This window comes from Muntiacus reevesi, chromosome 1 (assembly GCF_963930625.1).
Source record: "Muntiacus reevesi chromosome 1, mMunRee1.1, whole genome shotgun sequence".
Taxonomy (NCBI): domain Eukaryota; kingdom Metazoa; phylum Chordata; class Mammalia; order Artiodactyla; family Cervidae; genus Muntiacus; species Muntiacus reevesi.
The window spans coordinates 13,845,499-13,873,116 of record NC_089249.1 but is presented as its reverse complement, the minus strand read 5'-3'; the positions used below and the strand labels follow the sequence as shown (position 1 = coordinate 13,873,116).

General features: G+C 42.5%; 2 protein-coding genes across 5 annotated transcripts in view; both read right to left on the bottom strand.

Moving 5' to 3' along the window:
* Positions 1 to 26,677, bottom strand: part of TXNRD1 (thioredoxin reductase 1) — a 59,627-nt gene extending 32,950 nt beyond the window's left edge. Inside the window, exons 1-6 of one of the 4 annotated variants that reach the window (XM_065938240.1) lie at positions 26,551 to 26,652; positions 25,964 to 26,101; positions 24,975 to 25,069; positions 2,765 to 2,887; positions 2,430 to 2,502; positions 843 to 962 (exon numbers count right to left, since the gene is read on the bottom strand). In XM_065938240.1, the coding sequence (XP_065794312.1) occupies positions 843 to 962; positions 2,430 to 2,502; positions 2,765 to 2,851 (280 nt within the window). In that variant the 5' untranslated portion in view covers positions 2,852 to 2,887; positions 24,975 to 25,069; positions 25,964 to 26,101; positions 26,551 to 26,652. Of the gene's footprint in view, positions 1 to 842; positions 963 to 2,429; positions 2,503 to 2,764; positions 2,888 to 24,974; positions 25,070 to 25,963; positions 26,372 to 26,501 lie in introns of those variants that run through there. The other 3 variants (XM_065938222.1, XM_065938249.1, XM_065938230.1) reach the window with 3 other exon arrangements.
* On the bottom strand, positions 12,446 to 15,222 carry EID3 (EP300 interacting inhibitor of differentiation 3). The gene has a single exon (XM_065921161.1). It carries the CDS (start codon positions 13,763 to 13,765, stop codon positions 12,632 to 12,634), a length of 1,134 nt encoding a protein of 377 aa, XP_065777233.1. The 5' UTR covers positions 13,766 to 15,222; the 3' UTR covers positions 12,446 to 12,631.
* Positions 26,678 to 27,618: the final 941 nt, after the last annotated feature.

The window sequence follows — 27,618 nt, the reverse complement described above, 5'->3', positions numbered from 1 at the left end:
AATGATATCAGCGTGTCGATGAAAACAGAACCTGTGTATCTAGAGATTCGTATTATTTATTTATATACTTCCCCGGCACAGAACCAAGTGCAAATAGTGGGTGAGCAATAGTAATATTATGTAACTTCACCAGGAGGATTTCTGAAAAGTCTACTGAAAAAATCTAACTCATTAACTAAAGGACATTCTGCTGTGAACTGGGTACACTGACGTAGGCTCCCAGGAAGGCATAGAGTGGACCAAGGGCAGACTCAGGCACTCAGACATGGGAGTAAATAACCTGCAGGGTGGGGGATAGAAGCGGGAAGAGAGGTAGACCACCAGCAGATTATGCGATAAATTCATGTTCCATTAGGTTGAGTCTCCTCACTGCCTTTTTGTTGGGCAAGAGAAAAGGATGTGGTTTCCATGGTACTCTAATTATTTTTAATCCAACAAAACCCCCTTCTCAACAAATAACCCTCCCAAATATCAGCTCATGAAACAAGACTTCTTGGATGTGAGAAAAATAACAGCTTCAAGGGAAAGCAAACGTATTTGCATTCCCATAGGACACTCTAGAATTATGAGAATTTCTTTGAAAGAATTCTGGCTTTCTGTTATAAAAAGTTACTCCACGTACAATATCTGTTCTTACCGTTAATAGTTATTACACAGCCAACAAGACACAGGATAACCACACTGGTTTTTTTTTAACCACACTGATTTTATCCATTAAAAAAACAAACGATGGAAACGACTTCCAGGTTGTATGCTAGTCTCGTAAGAATGGATGGTGCACGGCAAGATCCCAGCTCAAGCCCCTCAAAAGCACAAATGGAAGAGAAGCTTCCCCCACATACCCGTCTCCTCGACGTTCCACCCGTAGTTTCGAGAGTCTCGTAGGGCTTGTCCTAACAACGCTGCTTGGTGCATCAGTTTTTTAGGTATGCAACCCACATTCACACACGTTCCTCCAAGACCTGCAAAAGCATTGCAAAATCATTTTATAGCCTGATGTACAATCCTCCAAAGAAAAGGGCCAACAGTTATTACCATTATAAGGGAGAGGGAAACTTCCCCGTCTACCCCTCTTCAGTTTTTGTGGTTGGGCAAACAAACCTGACATAAGACAGATCAACAGGAGAAAGAAATACATTGTAATTTGTGCACCTGATGCTTTCATAGAAATGGGACCTAAGAAGTAGCCAAAAGAGACAGCTTTTCTATTTTTTAGACAAAGAAATAATACATTGTGAGGAACTGACAGGACAAAGAAACTGATGTTTTGAGTGCTCAATTATTTAAGAATGAAAACAGAGTATGGGTTTGGGATAATGGGTAAAGAAGTAACAGTTTTCTATACATTAGGCTTCTCAGCCCTGAATTCCCTATGTATTGTAATAAGGGTGTCTTTCTACTTCCTGATTTAGGGAGTGTACCTTTCATGTGATGGATTTTCCTGCTTTCAGGCAACAGAAAGGAGGGCCAGAGTGTCCCACTGGTCATTTCTTAAGTAATTTTAATTCAAAATAATCAACGTGCTATAGTGCATATTTTGGGCCAAATCCCTCATCTTGGTCCACAAGGACCTGTACAGTCTGACACCTGCCTTCCTCTCCAATCTTAGCTCCAGCTTCTACTAACCATGCCACAACCACCAAACCTACCCCAGGGCCTTTGTACGTGCCTTTTTGTGAGAAAGAGGAAAGTTGCCTGGAAGATTCTTCCTCAGCTTTTGGCAGGGCTGGCTCATTGTTACTCTCTTATTCTTCATCTAAAAGCCACCTCTTCAGAGATCACCACTGATAACAGTCTCAAAGTTAAAATTCCTTTCTTTACCCAGTTCCTCTCTATTCCACCAAGTAACTTTTTCAGTACCATATATCACAATCGGTAAAGTTCTTGTTCATCTTTTGTCTTCCATGAGAATGTAAACTCCACAGAAGCAGGAACTTCAGGTCTATGCATTCACTGCTATATCTCCACAGTCCTCGTTCATAGTAAGTGTTCAATAAATATTTATTGAATAAATAAATAATGAACACAGAATTCACCAAGACTAAGAAGAAGCAAGGGCTATCCATTAAGGTATCTAATTCCAGTTCTCATTGGACACAAGAGACAGATTTGAAACAGAAATCCAGGAAGAGTTTAAACTTTCACTGATTAAGCCCCTAAATATACTAAGTTACTCAAATATTTATCTTTAAATCATCAAAACAACTGTGGACATGGTTCTGTATTATCTGGACTCTGTGCCAAGGAACCTGAGTATTCAACATTTAACTGGAGTCCATTCTGACCTAGCACATGTGAAAGAGGGAGGTGTTTCGTTTATTTTTTTTAATTTATTTAATTTCAAAATTGGATTTTAGAAGTCATTCAAACCAAAGCCAGGGAAAAATCTGCTCCTACAAATTCACTTCTAAGGTATCTTAAAAGCTTACCCCATCTAGTTCCAAGAGGGGTTGGAGTGACAAAATCCAGAACCATCACCTTCTTGTCATATTTGGCTGCCTCCTGGAAAATAAATTATTAAAATAAGTTGGAATGGTTAACATGATGGAATGGAAATGGACCACTAAAAATCAATGCTATTTTAACACAGTTATAATGTCTAAAGCATAACCAATTAGTAATACCTGAGAATTTCATATACCAAGATGATTAGTGCAACTCCAATGTAAAAATTAAACAAGGATAGCTCTATAAAAAAATGCAGATTACAGTTGTAAGGATCTGACTACTTTCCCCATATCCCAAGACACACAAGGAGCCTTGCCTTGGCTGCTGCCAGTCCTCCAGAACCCCCTCCAATGATGATGAGGTCGTAGTCATAGGGCTCCGGGAGATCCTCGGAGCCATTCATTTTCACTGGACTTTGAAGCCTGCTTTCCTGAGAAGCCTAAAGAAGAAAAACAATGGAAGAGAAAACAATTTAACTCAAAAGCAACAATGTCTGGAAAGTTCTGTGAAAGGACCCTTCCTTGAAGAAAAAGAGAAGGCACTTCCAAAGGAGAAACGCAGTCTGACCCATCGCAGCACACAATGGGAAAGTTCACCCTTCCCCCGAGTGGGGACCAGTCGCCTGCGCTGTGGTAGGGCTGTCCTCACGCCCCTCCACGTGGCGACAGCTACTGCAGCCTGTCTGCAGAGGACAGGAACCTAAGGTCCTGACGGCCCAAAGAATGAGCTTTCCCCTGAGTTAAGTTTGGTCAGCTCTTTTTTCCTAGAATTTTTAAACTATGCTTTAAATCAGGTTTTAAAAACACCTGTACTATATGTTTTTAGTAGACTCAATACAATTTGGCAAACATTTATACTTTCTAGTCAAAGGTAGAATAATGAATATACTAAGGTTATAGAGTAAGATAGGACCCTGCAAACGGCAACTGAAACAAGTTAGCCAAGTATTTATTTTTCTACACTGTTTAGGTAAAGCATAAAATCCAGAAACTCAGAAGAAAATCATTAACTGCCATTTACCCTGCAGGAAAAGTTAAAAGTTCCTGCTTTCATAAGACATTTTAAATAAACAGGGGCGGGGGGGGGCGGTATTTAAATAAATAAGTGACCTTTAAAGCTCATTTATTTAATCTGCCTATGCATGAAGTTACCTATATTTACTTTCCATATATTTGGCATTTATAATATAAATTTTTAATTTTACAAAATCCTTTGATTCTACTAGTTTTTTGTGGGGTTTTTTTGCCTTTTTTTAAAATTATTTTTATTAGTTGGAGGCTAATTACTTTACAATATTGTAGTGGTTTTTGTCATACATTAACATGATTCTACCAGTTTTAAAACACACTACTTACAGTTCACATTTGGGTGAAACACTGTTTTGGTAATGCATTTAAAATTTCTTATTAAACATTTCTTATTAAAACAAAAATCTAACATCAGAGAATGATTGGAACAGCTGTTACCAAATACACACAAAAAATTTTTAAATCAAGTTTTAACATTCGTAATCAGAAAAAAGCCCGGAGACTTACCAGCCCAGACTGCACATTTTCCTCCTGCCTACCATCAGATGTGGGGGGCAAAAGGCAGAGCTTAGGGTCAGGAGAAGAGGATGCTTGGGATGCGGAAGGGGGTGCGGTGTGAAAAGGTGGAGGCGGTACGGCACTGTGGCTGCCCGCAGGCAGTGCAGCAGGTGTGCAGGGCAGCTCAGGGACTAAAGGGAGGACACCCGGGAACCAGCAACAGCAGGGGCAGGACCGCACCATCCTGACCGTCTGCACAAAAGGCCTAACATGAAAGGTTGGTAAACACAGCCAGTGTGCATCGACTGGCATTATGGCGAGCTTCCTCCTCCAATGCAAGGCACTGTGGGGAGAAAAACAGCCCTTCAGATCAAAGGATCCATATGAGCTTCAGGTCGTAAGTGTTACTCCCTCTAGCTGATCTCACAGCATAAGGGCTGACTCGCTGCTTTAGAAGAATTAACAAATAAATGAAGCTAGATGTTCTTCTGGGAAAATAACCATTTTTAATCTAAGCCTCATTTTATCTGCATTGCACTTAACACAGATGGTGCCAGAACACAATCACTGGCTGCCTAAATAAAAACCACCCAGTTCCTATAACTACTTCCTCTACTATTGAATAAAACAATTGCATGAAACTGTCATGCTGAAAAGCATGCTCCCTCCACCAACCTTCATGATCTGCTCTCTACTGAAATTCTGTATCAGACCTGGGTTCCTATGGTTTAAGTTTAAGAAAAATTGTATCAACCAGTGCACCAATTTTACAAAGAAAGCTTTGGGCTAACCTGAATATTTTTAATTCTGTACAGTAAAATCAGAAGGACAGGGAATTGAGGTATTCAGCTGACCCCAGAACTACACATGATGTTTTAAAATTATAGTCCAACTTAAAACTGAAGTTGCTGTCACTCAATTCTAAGGAAGAGGTTGCCCACCTGAGATGTAAGACAGACAGACAGACAGACATCTCCTTCTCTACAGCATAAGGAAGAAGCACACAGATGGGGTAAGGAGAGATGGGAGAAAAATGTCCCCCATTCTCCAATTACAATTGCTAGAAACAGTGGCCACTGACCAGAACAGCTGATAAAGAACAGGAGTTCTCAAACTTTCAGTCTCAAGATGCCTTTAGAACCTTAAATTACTTAGGATTTCCCACAAAGCGCTTTGAATAATGTGTGTGGGGCTTTGAATACTAGAAAATAAAACTAAGAAAAAAATTTGAATATCTTAAATATAAAAATATGTAAACTATTAAAATATCTTTAAAATTTAAATAAAAACATTACTGTTACAAACATAAACAGCTGATTAAAAACTTTTATTTTTAATTAGTGAGAAAAGTGGTATTATTTTATATCTTCATAATTCTCTGATGTCTGTTGATAACAGACAGTGCACATCTTTTTTGTGTTCAGTCTGCTGCACCACATCGCCTGCTCTGTAACCTCTGGAAAACTCCATGGCAGAGTTTTCAGAGAATCAGAGTGAAAAAGACAAAGAGCAAGTTACTATTAAGATAATTTTGACCTAAAGGACTACTTGAAGGGGTAAGAGTGGGGGTGGGGATCTGGACCACATTTTGAGAACTACCCACAGAGATGTAAACATATACCCTCCTCTTCCCAGCAGCTGTTGGTGAAGCTTACAAAACGGACATTCTGACCCAGCAATACCACTTCTAGGCATACACACTGAGGAATCCAGATCTGAAAGAGACACGTGCACCCCAATGTTCATCGCAGCACTGTTTATAATAGCCAGGACATGGAAGCAGCCTAGATGCCCATCAGCAGATGAATGGATAAGGAAGCTGTGGTACATATACACCATGGAATATTACTCAGCCGTTAAAAAGAATTCATTTGAATCAGTTCTAATGAGATGGATGAAACTGGAGCCCATTATACAGAGTGAAGTAAGCCAGAAAGATAAAGAACATTACAGTATACTAACACATATATACGGAATTTAGATAGATGGTGGCGATAACCCTATATGCAAAACAGAAAAAGAGACACAGAAGTACAGAACAGACTTTTGAACTCTGGGGGAGAACGTGAGGGTGGGATGTTTTGAAAGAACAGCATGTATACTATCTATGGTGAAACGGACCACCAGCCCAGGTGGGATGCATGAGTCAGGTGCTCTTGCCTGGTGCCCTGGGAGGACCCTGAGGAGTCGGGTGGGGAGGGAGGTGGGAGGGGGGATCGGGATGGGGAATACGTGTAACTATATGGCTGATTCATGTCAATGTATGACAAAACCCACTGAAATGTTGTAAAGTGATTGGCCTCCAACTAATAAAATAATATTTAAAAAAAATAAAAAATAAAAAATAAAAAAAAATAAAAAAAGCTTTCACACACAAAAAAAAAAAAACAAAAAAACAAAAAAACGGACATTCTTCCATCTGCCTCTCAATGCCTTTCCTCTACCCCACCCCTAGTAAACACTGCTCCAGACTCCCCAGAAAGGCACAATACGGAAAGCAATTAAGATTTCTTTAAAATTAGAGTAAGTCATCTTTATTCTCCCCCTACAAAATCAGGCTCCAATATCACTGAAGATGGTGACTGCAGCCATGAAATTAAAAGATGCTTGCTCCTTGGAAGAAAAGCTATGACCAACCTAGAGAGCATATTAAAAAGCAGAGATATTACTTTGCCAACAAAGGTCCATCTAGTCAAAGCTATGGCTTTTCCAGTAGTCACGTATGGATGTACGAGTTGGGACTATAAAGAAAGCTGAGGGTCAAAGAATTGATGCTTTTGAACTATGGTGTTGGAGAACACTCTTGACAGTCCCTTGGACTGCAAGATCTAACCAGTCCATCCTAAAGGAAATCAACCCTGAACATTCATTGGAAGGACTGACGCTGAAGCTGAAACTCCAATACTTTGGCCACCTGATGCGAAGAACTGACTCACTGGAAAAGACCCTGATGTTGGGAAAGACTGAAGGCAGGAGGAGAAGGGAATGATGGCGGGATGAGATGGTTGGATGGCATCACCGACTCAGTGGACATCAGTCTGGGCAAGCTCCATGAATTGGTGATGGACGGGGAAGTCTGGCGTGCTGCAGACTTGGGGTCGCAAACGAGTTGGACACGACTGAGCAACTGAATTTAACTGATACTGACTGATTCTCCCCCTAAACACGACTCTACCCTTTGGTCAGACGTATACTGGTCTTTGGTTTTTTATCCATTATACATGAGCTCTGGTGTTGAACTAACCTGGGTTAAAATAACAGCTCTATCATTCTCAAGGCTGGGTGATCTTGGCTATCACCTAATCCTTGGTAGTGTGTTTTTACATTTTGTAAAATACGCACGCCCTCTCAACTACTGAGTTTGAGATAATGCATGTTATAGCACAGTGGCTGGAAGGAAAAATCCCTACATTCACTAATTCTCCCCTTCCTACAAAAGGGAATCTGCCTGCCCAAGGGGCTAAGTCAAAAAGCTCTGGTGTTTTGCAGACATTATCCTCTACACTTCCCTGCATCACCGCTCACCTGAAATGCCCTCTTCACACCAAATTCTGATCCAGTACATTGATGGCAGGTTATATTATTTCTATTCAATGTAAACAAAATATCACCCTTTCTAAAGCATCCCTTTAGGTTCTTTTACCAATATCTGAAGATCCCAACATAAGACTATTCCTTCCATTGTTTCCCTAAGGGTCCCAAACAACATGATCTTTTTCTTCTCACAACTGCATTAATACAGGTTCTCAGAGCACTCAGTGAAGACTGTTCCACCCCAGCCACTTCCTGTCCTTCAAGATTTAGCTGGAAGCCTTTAGCTGACGGCAGACTGGCTCCTCTCCTGTGGCCCCTGCTGGTATCTTCACACAATCCCATCAACTCCACAAGGACAGCATCTTTTCTTTCATCCTGGCATCACCAGTGCCAACTCCACATGCCTGTGATGTGATGTTCAAAAACATTCTTAGAATAAAAGATCTGAGTGCTCATTCCTGCTGTGTTACATGTACTGAGAGGCTGGGCTTCAGTTCAGTTTTCTCATCATGAAAATAAAACTGTGGGAAAACACTAGAAAAGGTACCAGGTGTGTAGCATATTGGTTAGGAGCTCAGATTTAGTCCACATCTGAATTTGACTCTGCTATTTATGTGAGCCTGAGCAAACTGCTTAAATTCTGCTGCCTGGGCTCCTTGTCTGCATGGTTATATAAACTGTATCAGCTGCTGCTGCCAACAAACTGCAGCATCCACTAGGGGATGTAGTCAAGCCTCTGTGCTTTGGATGACCATGGGGCAGGAAAGAAATAACACTAAGTGATGGTTTAAATGCTACAGACTTTCTAGAAGAGCCCAGTGGGCCCCAAAGCCTATGACAGCAATTAGCAAACTACAGTCTGAGGGGCAAATTTAGCAGGCCTGCAGTTCTTTTTTTCTCTTTTTAAACAGTCCCTGAGCTAAGAATTGTTCTTCTTAATATTTTAAAGTTGTAAGCAAGAAGATTAAATCAAGAGTAAAACTTCATGATACATGAAAATTATATGAAACTTGAATTTCAGTATCCATTAAGTAACATCTTACTGGAAACAGGCCAGGCCCATCTGTTGCAACTGTCTATGGCTGCTGTTTCTGCAACATGAGCGGTTTATTTGTTTCAAGGAGGCCATATGGGCCACAAAGCTTAAAATATTTACTATCTGACTTTCTGCAGGACAAAAATTGTCAACTGCTGGCCTAGAGGAAATTTTAATCAGTGCTGATAGGTGGTGCTGGGTGAAAAGTACCCTACAGTAATGCTAAGGGGTGAGCATAAATCAAAGAACTGTCTTCCTGCTCACGTCGTCGAGACGCTGGCTGTGCTACCTTTCTTCCAGGAGAACCTGGGACACTGATTCTCTATGACCAGTTATCTAGACCTTCAGGTAACATGTGTCTGAAATACTTAAGGGCACAGTAACATTTGTGGCTCAGCTGGTAAAGAATCTGCCTGCAATGAGGGAGACCTGGGTTTGATCCGTGGGTTGGGAAGATCCCCAAGAGAAGCGAAAGGCTAAACCCACTCCAGTATTCTGGCCTAGAGAATTCCACGAACTCACAAAGAGTTGGACACAACTGAGCGACTTTCACTTTCACATAATCAGTAACATTTAAAGAACTCTAAATCAAGCATCCAGGCAAATTACTTACAACAAACAGACTCCATTTCAATGCCCCCTGCCAGGGGCTTTGCCTTACACCCCAACCCCCTCCCCAACACACACACACACAACCAACATAGCATCTCAACCACTCTCCAGGTAGTTTTTCCATTTCAATGCCCCCTGCCAGGGGCTTTGCCTTACACCCCAACCCCCTCCCCAACACACACACACACACACACACAACCAACATAGCATCTCAACCACTCTCCAGGTAGTTTTTCTTCAGAGCAGTCATCACTGACAAAATTACTGTGGTCTCCCACTCTGTGTTAGGCTCAACAATAGTCCCAACATCAAAGTCCGAATCCCTAGAACCTGCAAATACATTATCTGTAAAAGATTCTCGAGATCTGAGTTAAGAATCTGGTGATGGGGAGGTTTCCCAGGATTATCCCACAAGGCCCAACTTATTCACAAGTATCCTTATAAGAGGGAGGCACACAGAGACACCACAGAAATCAATGAAGACAGAGAGGTTGCACTGGCAGTTTTGAAAATGGAGGAACAGGCTGTGAATCAAGGAATGCAGGCAGCCTCCAAAAAGGCTAAGCATTCTCCCCTCAGAGCCTCAACAGGACCTGGCCATGCTGACACCTTGATTTTACACCTTGCACACCCTGAGAAACTGATTCTGGACTTCCAACCTCCAGAATCATAAGATAATTTGTGTTGTTTTAAGCCACCAAATAGTAAATTCATTACAGCAGCAATAGGGAACTGACATACATATTAAAATATAAATTCCTTTAGAGTAGGGCAATTTTCAATCTATTACCTTCCCTTCTGTGCTAGTGCAGTGCTGAGTGAATTAACTGTGCTGCTGAGCAGCACAGTTGCTGAGTGAATTAACCAAGTGCTAATTCTAATCACTTGATAATGGTTTCCACAAAACAAGGGCAAGAATTTGAGAAAGCCAGGTCTAGACTTAAAATGAATGAACCAAGATGGAGAAGTCACCATGGAAGGAGCCAGCAGCTGCATTCTGACACTGATCTATTACGTGAGGCACTTAACATGAGTGCTCACAATGAGCCCAACATTGTACTGAATGTTTTGTACATATCATCCCATTTAATCCTCACAATAGTCTTCTAAGCACATGTCATTCCCATTTCAGAAACGGCAAGAAATCTTTTGAGATTAAGAAACTTGTCCATAAGTCAAGAATTAAACCCAGGTCTAAATGATTACAAATCTCTTGCTTTTCTCACTATATCATACCCAGTAAATCAAAGTACTTGTCACATACTGTACATTTAATAGGTCATTATTCCCACTAAGCAAATAAAAAAACCTAAGGCCTGCAGGTTTAATAATTTGTTCAAAGTCTCTAACTAGAATTTAAAAAGGCAGGATCTGATCCCAGGTCCTTTGATCAGAAGTGGTTCTATTAAACAACAAAATCCTAGTGTAAAAAACTTCCATGATATTTTCCTATCAGCTGATTTTATTGAACCTGTGAAATTAAAGCCACTCTAAATACATTGTTGAGAAGCCAGCAGATTTGCAGTTTGGGTCACATCTAATCTCTATAAATGAATTATCTATTAGCCAATTTCCCTTTTCTCTTCAGGGTTAAAGAGGGGAAGAAATGACTACTTTAGAAAATAATTGGCTTTAATTTCCAATCTATATGTCATAACAACCAATTTAAATTGAAACAAGTGGTCAATCTGATTTATATTTTAACAGCTCTAACTTTAGAGAAGACCCAAAAGATTATTTTCCTCCTAAACCTCCACATTCTCCATTCATGCTTTTAGTTAACACATCTTCAAATACTCCTAAAGATACCTGGTGTGTAAGCAGACCTGAGGCAAGATTTTTTGCTATCTCTAAGATTATCTTTTCCCCAAAGAGCAAAGGTCTGAAAAACCTAAGGAACCCGGACGGTAGAGGCATGCTAAAGGGAGGATCAGAGAGACTTCCACAACCACTGGACCAAAAAAGGAGGTAGGCACTGGGAAGGGTTAGCATCCCTTCATAAGAAAAGGGGAAGAAACGACTACTTTAGAAAATAATTGGCCCAGTTTCATGAGAAACTTCCCTTTTTGCAAAAAAAAAAAAAAAAGAAAGAAAACAACACTTCCACTATTACTGAAGAACTTCTCAATCTCCTCCCCATCTAGATGTCATTCATTTAGTCTCTGGATTTCCCTTCCTTGTACTACATTCAGACTTAACAGGAAAATTTTATTATTCCTGTTACACAAAGCAGATCCACTTGCCAGGTAAGGTTTAATGCCAAGACTCACTATTATCAAAGACTGTTTCTACAGAGATCAAGAAAAACAGCTTGCAAGGATACTCACTACACCTTCAAAAACTGTTTCCTTAAAGACCAAAATTTTCAACAGTAGCGTCCAAATAAGGTTGTAATTTATATTCTTAAAACAATACAAGCAACAACAAAAGCCTTTAGAGCTTTATATGAAGTGAAGGAAATTTGGATACATTAATCATATACTGATATTTCAGTTTACACAGGGAGAGTTTCCAGGCATTCAAAGTCCTATTAAGAAATCAAAATTGAGTTGGGAACAAATATTCAAGGCCAGTACAAAATGAAACATCACCAATTCTGAGGAACACTCTGTGTACTAGCAGAAATTACAAAGGGAAACTAGGGGCCAGAGAAGAAACAAAACAAGTAGATAAAGATTGTAACTGGATGTTAGATGATTTTGTGTTTGAAATAATCTGACAGAGGGCACTAACAGATGAGGTAAATCAATTTTTGCCTAGTATAACATTCATATAGAATAGTTTTCAAAAAAAAAAAATATAGATCTCTCTGGAGCCATAACTCCTCACAATTTCACCTATTTGACCCTCCATATTTCCCTGCCCGATCTTTGATCCATTCCTACTCATACAGTACTTAGGTGATAGCTCACCTATTACAGCAGTCTACTTTTGTTAAGCCCACATTACAGTAGAAATTCTTTAGAACAAGGACACCCACTCATTAATCTTATGAGTCTTCTTTGAAATGAAGCAGAGCATCTGAATTTTTTTAATACAGTATAACATGACTTACGCACTGCCCTACAGTCTTTCTTGACCATTTTTTTCACCCATTCTTTCCCCCAACCTGGTCAAGAGCCCCATATGGGATTGCCTTGGGTCCCTATAGCAGAGAAAGCAATGTAGTATCACAGAGCATCATAACTCATTTTTTAAAATTATCAAACACTTTTTATTTTATGGAATTCAGTTTTTATTGATAAAGTCTTAAGAAGCAGTCAAAAAATCTCTCCCATGGACACGCCAGTGACAACTTTATCATGACAACTTTATAAAACTACCAAGAAAAATACAACGCACAGTAAGACAACTTATTTTGTTGAAAATATTTTTCACAAGAAATAAAGTATGTGCTTCTGTTTGGATTTTACTCTCCACGACGCTATGCTTTAGAAAATAAACTAAAATGCATCTGTGCTAAGAACAAAGATTTTTAGTACGAGTTTGTGATCATAGCCTCTGAAATTTCGAAAGTTGCCACAATGTTTTTCCAGTCTTGTAAACTCAAAGATATAACTCCCTGTTTCCTGCTGTGGAAACTGGGATCATTTCCCTCACCGGCTAGGTTAATATTAATTGGCTCCAATATTGGCAGCCTGTCTTGGTCAAGCCTTATTCTTGCAAAACCATCCCTTATAATGAAAGAAACGTAAAATATATTCTCCACAGTACGAGAGAAAGAGTGTGGATCAATCACAAACTCAAAATAAGACACAGGAGTATCAGGATACTTTCGAAAGTACGTTTGCAACAATCCCAAGATTCTTTCTACTTCTTTTTCTGTGGTTTCTTGATTACCACTCAGATCCAGCTTTCTCAGCTTTGTAGGCATATCCCCATTTTCTTCCATCTTCTGAACTCTTCTCCGGTGATCAAGTCGCGGCTTTCGCGCGGCAGACTCTGGTTTGAACGAGCCAAAAAGAAAGTGGAATGTTTCAGCTTGTAACATCCACGATGTCGCTTCCTTCTGCACTGTCTCCCAGAAGGAAAAAGCTATGTTATCGTCACAGTTGTTCAACGGATCACGTCCATCATCTTCCATCCAATTTAGACCCACAAATATAAACAGAAAGTCACAAAATGCCACCTGATTAAAAAAGTTCATGTCAGAGTTCAGCTGCTTTGCCTTTTCTTTACCCAAATCAGAAGCCAAAACAAGAAACTGAGCGTCTAGAGCCGCTTCTCTTGTCCGACTCACTGCGTCAAACAGGACATTGGCTTCCTCAAGAGCCTCGGTCAAGGAGTCGCTCGCCGTGTTCACTATGTCGTCTCGGTTCTGCTGGACGCTATAGATGAGCTGCCGGTACTGCTTGCGGATACTCCGGCATTTCTCCTCATCCACCCGCTCCAGCAGGCTGGGGTGGATGTCGGCCTCCCCCCAGCTCAGGTCGTCAGAGGAGCTATCAGATTCCGTATCAGACGTCGCTGCCGCTTCCATCTTCAAAGCTTCCTCCTCCTCCTCCTCCTTCTCCACCTGCTTCCGCGAGTACGAACTACCCGGGATGGTCACCGCCGGCTGCGCTCGCGTCTCGTCGGCTTCCCTCAGGGAACCATTTTCATCGGCCATGTCGGCGACGGGAGGCACTCAGGTAACGGTCTTCGCAACGTCCCGGACGACGACGGAAACTGCAGGGGTCCCCCAGGGCGGAGGAGGACGCCGCCCATGCGCACTAGCGGCGGCCTAGCGCCCCGCCCCCTCAGTGAGCGCATAAGTACCCCCCGCTGCGTAGAACGCCGCCGAGAAGCCGGTCCGCCGCCACGGTTGAGTGACGCCGGCTGGCTCAACCCACAGCCGTTATTTTGGCGTTTACTAACACTGTCATCTAGCTTTCAAAGAATCGCTTGGAAAAGCTAACGACGGAACTATGGGGAGACTAAGCGCCCCGTACTTTAAAACACTGGCTGTCACATACTGCAGCATACTGTCATTAAAAGATGGGATGGGGGGCTGTTTTTGTTTTATAAAATAAAATCTGGCTAAATTACAAACTGCTAACAAAGCCAAGGATCGCGGCCTGCACTATCTCCATTGCAGAAAGAATGAATTCCCAAGATTCACTTGCAAAGTGGTTGCTAGGAACTCGGTCTTCATTATACAAATGTAAATTGTTTTGAAGGCCTTCAAAAGCCAAATCCGCGCCAACCTACCCCATGGGGGAGGGGAGCGGGTGACCGGGTAAGCCAGGGTCCGGGCTGGCGCAGGCGCAAAGGTGCACTGCCTACCCACCCCTACCCCGTCCCCCAGTGTTAGGCAACTGATCTCTGATTCTCCAGCACCCAAGAATACAAGAATCAAGTAGGCAGGGTCTCCGCCAAGGAACTATTTGGAAGACTGCAAAAGTACAGGTCACACAACCCGAGTGGATAGTAAATCTGAACTCTAAAAGATGAGAAACCTGTGAAGACTTTAAACACCATCTGTTAGGAGGATATGAACATGAACGCTGTTAAGTCATGAGACAAATTTATGTAGGAAAATACTGCCACTAGTTCACGGGGGGAATCATGTAAAGTTGGAGAAAGGACTCAGCTAGTTAGTCACAAGAGGGGAGGGTGAGAGAACACCTCAGTGCAGCTCAAGTTCTGGTTTCCTGCATCCGCAAGTATCTGCCCTACCTTCCCTCCAATGCATCTTTACAGGTTCATTTTTCTTTGACGTTAGCGCACAGTTTTGGAGTAGGAAATGGCAACCCACTCCAGTATTCTTGCCTGGGGAATCCCACAGAGGAGCCTGGTGGGCTACAAGTCCATGGGGTCGCAAAGAGTCAGACAGGGCTGAAACGACTGAGAGCACAGAGTTTCCTGTAAATGCATGAACAGCAAAGGCTAGTATTCAGTTCAGTCGCTCAGTCGTGTCTCACTCTTTGCAACCCCATGGACTGCAGCAAACCAGGCCTCCCTGTCCATCACCAACTTACTCAGACTCATGTCCGTTGAGTTGGTGATGTCATTCAACCATCTCATCCTCTCTCTGTCCTCCCCTTCTCCACCCACCTTCGATCTTTCCCAGCATCAGGGTCTCTGCAAATGAGTCAGTTCTTCACATCAGGTGGTCAAAGTATTGGAGTTTCAGCTTCAGATCAGTCCTTCCAATGAACACTCAGGATTCATTTCCTTTAGGATGGACTGGCTGGATCTCCTTGCAGTTCAAGGGACTCTCAAGACTCTTCTCCAACACCACAGTTCAAAAGGATTAATTCTTTGGCGCTCAGCTTTCTTTACAGTCCAACTCTCACATCCGTACATGACTACTGGAAAAACTATAGCTTGACTAGATGGACCTTTGTTGGCAAAGTAATGTCTCTGCTTTTTAATATGCTGTCTAGGTTGGTCATAACTTTTCTTCCAAGGAGCAAGTGTCAAGTGGGCCTTAGGAAGCATGACAATGAACAAAGTTAGTGGAGGTGATTGAATTCCAGTTGAGCTATTTCAAATCCTAAAAGATGATGCTGTGAAAGTGCTGCACTCGATATGCCAGCAAGGCTAGTATTAAGTTACTCAAAAATAGTTATATTACTATTTTTGTTCACCATTATTTTTTTAAAGTAGGGTTAAAATTCAGAAAGAAACATCTGTTTTTCAAAAACAGTACGCATTATTGTTATTTGTACATATATATCATCCTGCTCTATTAGACTGTTCAAACAATGGGACTGGTTCAAAATTGGGAAAGAGTGGGTCAAGGCTGTATATTGTCACCAAGCTTATTCAACTTTTATGCAGAGTATACCATGAGAAATGCCGGGCTGGATGACTCACAAGCTGGAATCAGACTGCAGAGAGGAATATCAACAACCTCAGGGGGAGACGGTGGGGGGCGGCGTGCAAAAAAAAAGAAAAAACCTCAGATATGCAGATGATACCACCCTAAAGGCAGAAAGTGAAGAGGAACTAAAGAGCCTCTTGAAGGTAAAAGCAGAGAGGGAAAAAGTTGGCTTAAAACCCAACATTCAAAATACTAAGACCATGGCATCCAGTCCCATCACTTCATGGCAAATGGGGAAAAAATGGAAACAGTGACAGATTTTATTTTCTTGGGCTCCAAAATCACTATGGACAGTGATTGCAGCCATGAAAATTTTTAAAAAGATGCTTGCTCCTTGGAAGAAAATCTGTGACAAACCTAGGCAGCGTATTAAGCAGAGACATCACTTTGCCAACAAAGGTAAGCATAGTCAAACCTATGGTTTTTCCAGTAGTCACGTATGGATGTGAGAGTTCGACCATAAACAAGCGCCGAAGAATTGATGGTTTCAAACTGGTACTGGAGAAGACTCTTGAGAGTCCCTTGGACACAAGGAGATCAAACCAGTCCATCCTAAAGGAGATCAACCCTGAATATTCATTGGAAGGACTGATGCTGAAGCTGAGGCTCCAATACTTTGGCCCCCTGATGTGAAGAACTGACTCATTGGAAAAGGCCCTGATGTTGGGAAAGACTGAAGGCAGGAGGAAAAAGGGGCAAAGAGGATGAGATGGTTGGATGGCATCAGTGACTCAATGACATGAGTTTGAGCAAACTCCAGGAGACAGTGAAGGACAGGGAAGCCAGGGGTGCTGCAGTCCATGGCGTTGCAAAGAGTTGAAGGTGACTTAGTGACTGAATAGCAACAAATTAGACTGTTAGCTCCCCGAAAGCAAGAACTTATTTGTAAATCTTCCAAGCTAAGCTGTTTTCACATGGATATATTTGAGTAGACACAATTCAGTGTGTAAGTGTAGATGAAAAACTTTGTTCCAGAACCTACTGCAACTTATTTGGCCGCAAAAGATGAACTTCTAGTGAAAGAAATAAATCTCACACATAGATAGTAAAAGTGGACTGCTTTGCATAATTCAGCCTTACTTCTTCTCTGAAACGAAGAAAAAGCAACAGGAAAACAAAGTTGGGGCCCAGGATCATCTAAGGGCCATATTTTACCCCCAAGCCTGGCCAAGGACAAACTAATACTTAACCTGTTTTATATCTTCGGTGAAAACTCATAGGCCCAAGTTCCAAATCCCAAAAAGTTTGGTTTTATAGTTAACCATATTCCAGGGACTTTCTGATATCCATTTCAAATTCAATAAAAGCAATTTATAGATGAACTCCAAAAGACAAGCCAACCCTCCCACCCTAAGGTGTCTATTTTCCCCTAGCTCAGAGCATGGAAAATAGGCTAGCACCAATTTGCTCCACACAGAGCCTTTCATCAAAGAATTTTTAAATGCTTTAGAAAAGTAAATGAATTTTCCCAACCTACTTATAAAGTATTACTAATACCATTTACAGGGATTTCTCAGGAGATAACAGCCCACACAACTTGCTCAGAGCAACAGCACACATCAAGACAAGCATTACGTTATTAAGTTGTGATTTCCAGTGCTAACTTTGTTCTCTGCTAGATCCCTGCTCCTAAGAACCTCAGTAACATATAGCATCCTCAGAAAGTCACACTTGCATTATGTTCTGCCTTTGTGTATTTGCCTTGAGAGCACAAGGTTTAGATGTGGCTACAAAGTAAAAATCTCAAATCTAATGATTTCCCCTGATCATTTGAAGAATGGAGTTGCTGCTAAAGGCTCCATAAGGCCTCTATTTCCTTTCTTCTTTTCTTCAATATTTTTCTCCAATGTTACTGTTCAGTTCCTTTGCGAGGAGTTCAGATTCATTCCTTCCAAGCATTCTTAAGCTCCTTCCACAACCCTCAGTGTTCAACACAAACATAATGGGATGGATGAACGTTACAGTGTGCTACAGATCTCTCTATGGTCAAATTTTAAAAGTCATACAGGATTCACTATCTTTTCCAGTGGGTTTTTATTGCCCGATTAATCTATAACAAAGAGATATCTAAGAGACCTCTGAGCCAAGCCAGGAACCAGTCAGGTTAGTCCTGCATGTTAAAAGATATCCTGCTATTAGCTGCCTCCTGACACTTTCCTGTTCCTTCTTGCAGTTTTTCTCCCTTCATCCTGCCAGGATAAGCTGTGAAGAGACGTGCTGAAGGCCTAGTTTGATTTGCTGGAATAGCTGGGTGTTGTATACACGTTCTTTTTCATTTTCATCTCCTTTAAGGCTATGTTTTTAGGTATATGTTTTTGCTTTGTTTGCCTTTTCACATTAAACTTTGCAATGATCAAGGCAGATTATCTGTTTTTAAAATGAGCTTCTGAAAACTCCATGGACAGTGGAAGGAGGCAAAGCTGGGTTCCAATCATGTGTAAGGCATGCGTGCTCAGTCATATCCTACTCTTTTCAATCCTATGGACTATTGCCCACCAGGCTCCCCTGTTCATGGGATTCTCCAGGCAAGAATAGTGGAGTGGGTTGCCATTTCCTCCTCCAGGGGATCTTTCCTACCCAAGGATTGAACCCACATTTCCTGTGTCTCCTGCATTGCAGGTGGATTCTTCACCACTAGAGCCATGGGGGAAGCCCAATCATGACCTATTAGCATTTCCTTAGACAGGCTGCTTAACCTGTCAGCCTCTGGTCTCCTCATCTGTAAAATATGAATACTACTACTCTGTCATAAAGCTACTATAAGTATTGAATGAATCAGAATTACATAATAGATTTGACAATATTTACAACTACTGAGTAGTTACTTAAATCTTCAGTTATCCCAAAGGTAGCAAATGTTTAATAAACATTAAAACACTAAACAGAAAAAAATGTAACAAACCAGTAGCTTCACTCCTGGATATTGTTTTAGGAACAGAAAAATGTTTTAAAGGCTAAATCAATAGGAGGAAAACAGAAATATATCTCACTATAATAAAACCAGTGAAATCTGTTATATAATAAAATTTTAAAACCTACTAAGGCTTCAGTTAAGCTTCCCAGGTATCGCCAGTGGTAAAGAACCCGTCTGTCAATTCAGGAGACATAAAAATTGCAGGTTCAATCTCTGGGTTGGGAAGAACCCCTGGAGGACGGCATGGCAACCCACTTCAGTATTGTTGCTTGGAGAATCCCATGGAGAGAGGAGCCTGATGGGTTACAGTCCATAGGGTCACAAAGAGTCGGACACAACTGAGGCGACAGTTGTGTATAGCACTTTGAAAGGTAAACCACTCTACTAGATATTCTAAATCTGGGCCACAAAGTGAATCTGAAATTATACACAAAATTCTTTATGTGTATTTTTCTATAAATGGATTTCAGCAGATTCTTTGAAAATACTCTGCATCTAAAACAGGCTTTGAATAACTGTTCTATTCAAATAATGCTTTACTGTTAGCTGAAGTAAAAAGATAAAATGACAGTCATGTCCCACAAAATAACTTGCACCCACCCATTGAGATACTTTAGAGTACATAAAACCTCCGCCCTTGCTCTGTGGTTTAAAGTCATACATTTAACTGACACTTCAGAAAACCAAGTACTGGCTGACTTGCCAAGCCCCAACAACTAACATAAACAAGAGTGTGAGATGAAAAGAGAACATTTCCCACTGTAAGAGCCATTATCAACTCTCCTGGGACATCTCAGAAGCCAGCAATGACCAGGAACATCATTTTGATAGACTGGGGGTAGGGAAGCACTGGGTGTGTGGCTTCTAAAGGAGGCAGCCTTGGAAAAACTCAGCCCTTGAGGCCAGAGTTAAAAGTAGTACTTTCTTCAGAGTTTGACTTTCCTCATTTGTAAATGTCACCCATCAGATGACTTCTCTGTCATACGGAGTGGCCCTAACTCTTTGTAAAAAACCGTATTACAAACATCAGGTGACAAATGTATTTTTAAATATATACATTGCCCTACAGATGTTACAGATGACAAAGACAGGGCCTAACTCAACAGCAAGAATACAGGAGCTCAATAAGCATTAGCTGAATAGACATAATGTGACTTTCTTCTCAGTTGACCTGGACACAGCTACATAACTTGTTTAAGTGGACAATGCTCCAATCACACAGCTCCTTAAAAGTCTGAACTGCATTATATGCTCCCTAGAACCTCTCCTGAACCACTCTGGGGATAATCGCTGAGAGAGACAGTCCACTTTCACAAAATCAGACACATCATAGCTAAATCCCTCACTAAAGTCAGTCAGTCCTCTGGCTCTGCCATCAACCATTCATTCCACAAGTATTTACTGAGTGCATACCAGGTATTAACACAACACATGGAAGACACAAAAATAAACCATTTTTGTCCTAAAGGAAGGTACAACGTAGTAGGCACAGAGGAATGCAATTCCAGTCTGCAAGTATGCTGCACACCAACGCCAATTTGCCAGAACTATGCTAGGAATACCAAGATCTGCATGGGCTCAGCCATGAGTCATGAGCATACAATCATACCCAAGAGATCAGGCATGCATCCCAAAAGACAAAACACAAAGCCAAGTGCCAGAAGTGTGAGAACAGTACAGTGAGCTTTACAGACAGCCCTGCGCTCCATCCTGGCTTTGCCGCTGTGTCGTCTGGGCATACTCCTTAAAATTCTGATGGTCTCCACTCTGTCATCTGGATGAGGATTAAATCAACTAGAGATCACAGCATTTAGAAGCTAGCACAGAAGACACATTCAACACATGACAGCTACTCTCATTGATAGACACGCTTATTTAAATATTTGATGAGATCTTAAGACAGATCTGGAAACACAGGCACTAAGAATAAGTCTAGCTCTTCACTCTTGATATTGGCAGGACTCCTCTTTTCCCAGAGACAGGGATTTGTGGGAGTACTGAGGAAGCACAGAGGAGGGGAAAGAGGCAAATCTGGCCTTGTACTCTGACCCAAGTGGGCAGGTGGAAAAATGGGTCTGAGCAGGAAGAAAAGTCAGAAAATGACTTTTGAAATGAAACAGAGAACAGACCAAAGGAGGGAAGTGTTAGGGACTACAGCTGCAACAGTATTCCCACAAGCTTCCAGTATAGGCAACAGAGTGGAGCAAGAGACAACCCGAAAAGCAGGTTGGGGCCAAACCCTGAGGACACAGAAAACCAAATTAAGAAATGTACACTCTATCCTGGATGCAGATCTGGGGGCAGCAAACAAGCAGTCAGGAAGATGACTATGCAGCAGATGGACAGGAAGGGCAGGAAGAGAGATGAGGGCAGCCAGTTAGAGACTGCAGAAGCAGGAGGCAGTGAGTACCTGAAGCAGCCTGGGCAAGAGTTAACAGAGGCAGAAGGCACCACATGGGAAACAGTCAGGCCTGGCGAAATGAACACAAAACATAAAGGCAAAAAGAAATCTGAAGCCTGGACCAGAACAGTGACACCATTGTACAAGGACAGACAGCGAAGAGGTTTGAGTCATCTCTTGGTTAAAGCGAGAGGAGAAGGCATCGGTTCTCACCATAGATTCACAGCTACTAAGAACTGTACTGTAGAATCAGCACCAGATAAATGTATTTGCACTACGAACAATCTATGCCCCTTTTAAACATTGTTAGTCCTTACCTCTTACCTTCTTAAAAAACCAGCGTCAAAGTAGTCCTTCAACACTCCTTAGGCCTCAACCTTAATTAGGCTGAAAAGCACAGACATTACTAATCTCCCCAGAAGGGATTGTCTCAGAGGAGAGAATCAAGTTTTCTGCTCCTTTTAGTAGAGTATTAAGAAAGTGGACTAGTCAGAGTTATTAAATTACTGCTCCATTTCCTGATGTCCATTCAGTCAGGAGCTTCTGGTTTCTGGTAACTTTAGAAGTTCAGCTTGAAAGGAGACCTGCCTATTTCAGTGCCCCCCCCCCCCAGGCCCCGAAGCCAGACCACCACACTATCACCTCTGAGCTTGCCCGACACTGGTTCCTAACTCATTGGATGTCCCTCAAAAAGCCCTGCTCCGTGTCCCCTCTCCTGTTATTGCCTGGAATAAATTAAGTCCCATGTTGTAAGTTTTAGTCTCATCTCCCCAGGTTCTTCTCTCAAACTGCCTAAGTGCTAACTATGTTTGACCCTTCGTATTCCAGCAAGTGCTTTTCCACTCGCTGTGCTTTTCCTCTCAACACCACCAACAGGCATTCATTTTGTACAAGTGGTTTCAAAACTCTGGAATCCAGGAGATGCCGATTTACATATAAGAGTTCCTGTAAGAAAATTTGCAAACTTGCTCTTAAGAACTAAAATATTTACCTTTATACTAAAATATTTAACTAAAATACCTTTTGGGTATTAAGTCATAATCTTTTGTTTGGTTTTCCTCAATTCTAATTATTTAGCAACTAATCTTGACCAAACTACCTCATACATTAAAGTAAATCTCAAAACACGATATATATCATAAGAATTACCTGAGGGGGCTTGTTTAAAATAAATTAAAAAGCAGAACCTAGCCCCTTCCAGAGAGTTCAAGGAATATAGCCCAGCATGCATGTTTAACAAGCATTCCAGGTGACTGCAGTTTTTTTTGAAAGACACTTCTTTAAAGCCTTTATCACATAGGTAGTCCTCTAAACTTATCAGGTCCTTCCGGCAGGACCCTGCTCCCTGGTCTCCTACAGTTCACTATGAATGCAAGGTAGGTTTTGGTGCTGCTGCTGTTTACTGAGGGGAAAGGAAGGCAAACGAAGAGACAATATTAAGAGGAGAAAAGAAAAGCAGGCATTTTTATGAACTCCCACTTCATTATTTAGGTTGCAATTAAAGCAGGAAATCTTTACCTTTAAGGTGTGGACTTTAGGATATAACACTAATCCTGCTGCTGCTGCTAAGTCTCTTCAGTCGTGTCCAACTCTTCGCGACCCCATAGACAGAAGCCCACCAGGCTCCCCCGTCCCTGGGATTCTCAAGGCAAGAACACTGGAGTGGGTTGCCATTTCCTTCTCCAATGCATGAAAGTGAAAAGTGAAAGGGAAGTCGCTCACTTGTGTCCGACTCTTAGCGACCCCATGGACTGCAGCCTATGAGGCTCCTCCGTCTATGGGATTTTCCAGGCAAGAGCACTGGAGTGGGTTGCCATTGCCTTCTCCGAGCACTAATCCCATAAGCACTCAATTCTCCACTAAATAAATGCCTTTCTCCACTCAAACCCAATTTTCCCTAAGAATTTCAGGACTTACTATTTAGCCCCAAATGTGGTCAATTTGCTGCAAATTCATAAACATTTCAAAGTAGTACTCCTTACCTAGCTGTCTTCTTTCATTTTTTAGTACTCATTAAAAACCAAAAACAAATCAAATGATACAAAGGAGAGTGATAAGTTTACTTGGAAGAGATATGCTAAATAATTTTTTTAATTTTAATTATAATTTGGCAGTAGGCTTTTCGTTCATGGCACTGCACTTCATTAAATGGCTAAAATTAACTATGATCATATAGAATTGAGAATCAGATCTTATCAATTAAGTGGGTGCAAAGCTTGTTAAAAAATTCATAAACATTCTTTTTACTCCCATTGGTATTAAAGCCAGGATTATCTATAGAACTGATATGAAGATCAAATGCCTATACACCTTTTTAAATGCAAATTTATGACACAAGTAGGGAGATCAGACAGAAAGGAATATTAATAGGACTTTGTTTCATTTTACTTGCAAAATAAAGGTCTGAGTAACACAATATATTTTATATCAAGCTAAAAGCCTTTTTAGGGGTGGCTCAGTGGTAAACAATCTGCCTGCCAATGCAGATTGGGGGGATATGGGTTTGATCCCTGGGTCAGGAAGATTCCCTGGAGGAGAAAATGGCAATGCAACCCACTCCAGTATTCTTGCCTGGGAAATCCCACTGACAGAGGAGCCTGGCAGGCTACAGTCCATGGGGAAGCAAAAAGAGTAGGGCATGACTAAGCGACTAAACAACAAACAACAAAAGCCTTTTTTATTTCAATTATTTTCCATTATTTACTGTGTTTTTGAAGTCTATCGCCATTTTCTGTACCCATTCTTCAAAAAGGTAATAAATGATTCTTTTAGAAAAAAAGATAGTAAATAAAAATGCAAATTAATTGTTCCAGTCATCCTGAAGGCAAACATATCTAAATACACTGTCAGACTTAACTGAGAACTCAAGCTTATTTAAGACGGCAGTGGTCAAGTATGAGTTCCATTTCTTAAAAATTACAGATACAATTAAACAAGGACGACCAACAAAAAAAAAAATCAGCAAAAATTAAAGCAGATATATCAAGGTGATAAGATTGTGAGTATCTCCCCCACCTGCTGTGTTAATAGAACACCATCCATGTTGCGTATCCCTCCAAAGGGGCACCCTGCCCGCCAGCATTGGGCCAGTGAGGTAGGCCGTGACCCATCCAGCCCTCAGTAGGTGGGCCTCAGGGAGGGCTGTCACCAGCTCACCAATACCCAAAGCAAAGATTTTTTTCTTTCCCTTGGCTCTACCAGGTTAACTCTGAGCTGGAAAAAAGACCACTGCAGGGAAATGAACTCACTCCACAAGCTTGAGGTTGCTCTCCCCTGAGACTGGGGTTTCTGGGTTTCCCTCCCTGAGAATTAAAAAGGAAGATGATAGGGTTGGACAAAGATAACCATTCCCTGACCCACTTTTCTCGGTACTTCTCTAAACAACTCACTTTCAGCAGTTTACACTGCTACTATAAAAAAAAAAAGTTATTTAGATTTACTGGAAGAGAGAGGGAGGGAAATAGGAAGGAAAGGAGATGAAAATAGGCCCCTCTGCCCTTCCAAGCGTCCCTGTTCTGAAATGTGTCTCATCCACGTCGATTCACACGTGAGCTGGCGCCCGCGTTTCCTCGTCGTTTGTCTAAGGATGTGCTCCTTTTGGAGGTTCGCTCACAATCACTCTGGCTCTGAGACCGGCTCGGGGAGCTTGTTCCCAGTTCAGGCGGGTCAAAGAGACGTTAAGGTCCCCCACCTACCTTCAGGGTCGGACCATGGCGGCCTATCTTTCTCCGTTTCACAAGGGTTTTGGAGGTCCGTGCGGACAGCGCTCCCTCGAGGCCCAGCCCGTCCTCTGTGGCACAAAAGCAGAGCGGAGCCGGTCAGTCTTTCCGCCCCGGGGCCGCGGCGGGAAGTGCGCGACGAGGGCGGGGCTTCCGCGTCCCCAACTGCACTCCCCCCGGCCCCCGCCCGGCCCCGGCCCGGCCCTGACCTTGACCACCGCCGCGCGCCGGCTCGGGTCTCGGACCCGCGCCCCTGCACGCGGCGTGGAAAGGTGGCATCGCGGCCAGCCTCAAACCCCCGGGTTCCTGCCGGACTCGAAGATAAACAAGTCTCGCTAAAATACGCGTCCTACTTTCCCGGCAAGTCCAGAATTCAGAAAAGCCTCATAAAGAAGGCTAAGGCACAATTACCTCAGTTTTTATTAAAAAAAAAACACCTCCCAACTTCATCTTCCTTTGAACTCTGCATCGCTAAAGCATGCAGAAAACCAACTTCCAAAGTATCTTTGAAATCTGAAACCACGGGGCAAGATTAAGGACACTCTGCCCGCTGAGGGTGCTTTTATTTAAGAGCCTTGAAATAATAAAGCAACACCCTACATGAGAGCCTGGGTACAACTGGTCCAGTTTTACAAACGGGTGAACTCAGGTAGAGAATGAGTCAGTGAGAATTAAAAATAGACTCCAGTTATCCTGACATCAGGTCCATTCATCAGACAAAAACCACCCAGGCACCCAAAAGTACAGTCTTACAATAACAATAATAGCAGGACCGATTCTGCAGTGCTTTGCATATATCAACACTAGATATTCACCACTGCCGTTTCATAATATTGTTTTATCAGGTCCATTTCACAGATAGGGAAGAGGCACAGAAACACTTCCCTGCCCAAACTCAAGCAAGCTACTCAACAGCAGAGCCAGGATTCAAACCCGGCAGTGCAGTGTAGCCTTTAAACACCTACCCGGCCTGATCCAGGGAGATGAGCACCAGTTCCTCTTGGCTGTCTCCTGTAACAGCCTGGGGAGTCACAGCAGTCTGAGCGTGGTCTCCACGCTTGCACACACGGAGACACATACGACTTGCCAACCTCTCGCAATTTCTGAAGATTCAGTGGCGTGAAGATTACTCGAAAGGCACCCTTAAATTGTTATACTCGCTTAAGGCTGACAAGGCTCTGTTAAAACTATTCATCATATTTGCACCTACATTTCAAGACTCGTGCTCTACGAAAAGATACAAAACCCCATTTTTCTCCAATATTCTGCAAACCGTCCCTATAAAGAAAAGCTAGAGACAGGAAACTACCAGTCGACAGAGGGCCGGTCTCACCTACCAACGCGCTAAGCTTTCACCGACCTGGGCGAAACAATGACCGACGCCAAAAAGCGCCCTCGCCTAAAGAAGCCTCACCCCTGCTCAGACACGCCTTCAAACGTCTCCCTTCCCCCTGCATCCCCAAGGCATCCGGCAGGAGGATGCTCTGGGCCCGGCGAGCTCACCGCCCGGGGGCTCCAGGCTTCCTCCGTTTCCAGTGAACCCGAAGCTTACACGAACGCGAGCCCTCCGACACCCGGCGATCCTCCGGACGTCCCAGCGCCTTCAGCTCCGGGTGCAATGCGGGACTGGAGCGAACTGAGCGAAAGGTCCGCGGGCTCCCAGTGGCTCCGAGAAGCCACGCCCTCCTCTTAAATGGGCGGGCAAACCGCCAGAGTCAGAATGACAAAGCAAAAATCCACTCCTCGTGCAGCCCTGGCGCCTACGCGGATGGGCTTAACAAAGTGGGATCTCCTAATTGGGTGACAGCACATCCTCTTCCTGCTCACAGCGCCCCCAACCCAAAAAAGGTGCAAACGCAACTTAAGGGATGTGTAGAACCGGAACCGAAAGAGTGTGCCTTAACTGAACTGAACTATGCCCTCAGGCAGTGACTCTGGAACTTTGTTACCGACTGTAATCCGGCAAGAAACTTTAAAAATTCTGACACCTGGTACACACTCCCAAACATTCCGATGCATTAATAATTGGTATTGGCTGCGACCTGGGCGTCTGAGGTTTTTTAAAACTCCCTGAATGATTCTAGTGAACAGCAGTTTGGGATCCTAATGGATTAGTCAGTCTGGTGATTCTGTAAAGGAAGTGATGTGTCTTTTAAAAGAAACTTCCAGTCCATCCTGACTAATTCTGAAAAGTGACAAATTCTTACCAAGCGTAACTTCGCTTTGTAGTACTTCTTCTTATCCCACTCAGATTTCGGTCTGTCATGTTTGTCTTAAAGAAAACTGCGAGTATGTTTAACCCCAGCCGTGCCAGCCACCTGCAGCCAGCTGCCCAGGTGAGCCACACTCTCATACCTCCTTGCTCTTACTCATGTTCTTACTCAGCACTTGATACTGGTAGATGGCTATGAATATTTGCTGAATAAATAAATAACCTTCCCCACTGTGCCATATGGTTACTGCCTGACTGAAGCACGCTCAGATGAAAGGGTTGCTGGTCCCTAAAGAATCCATGAAGCCACAATTTGCTCCTTTGAGTCCCTTTCCCAGTGCAAAGCAGAGGTTTAGTGAAGCCTCTCGGGTTCTGAATGTATGTGCACGTGCACGTGCGCGCGCGCGC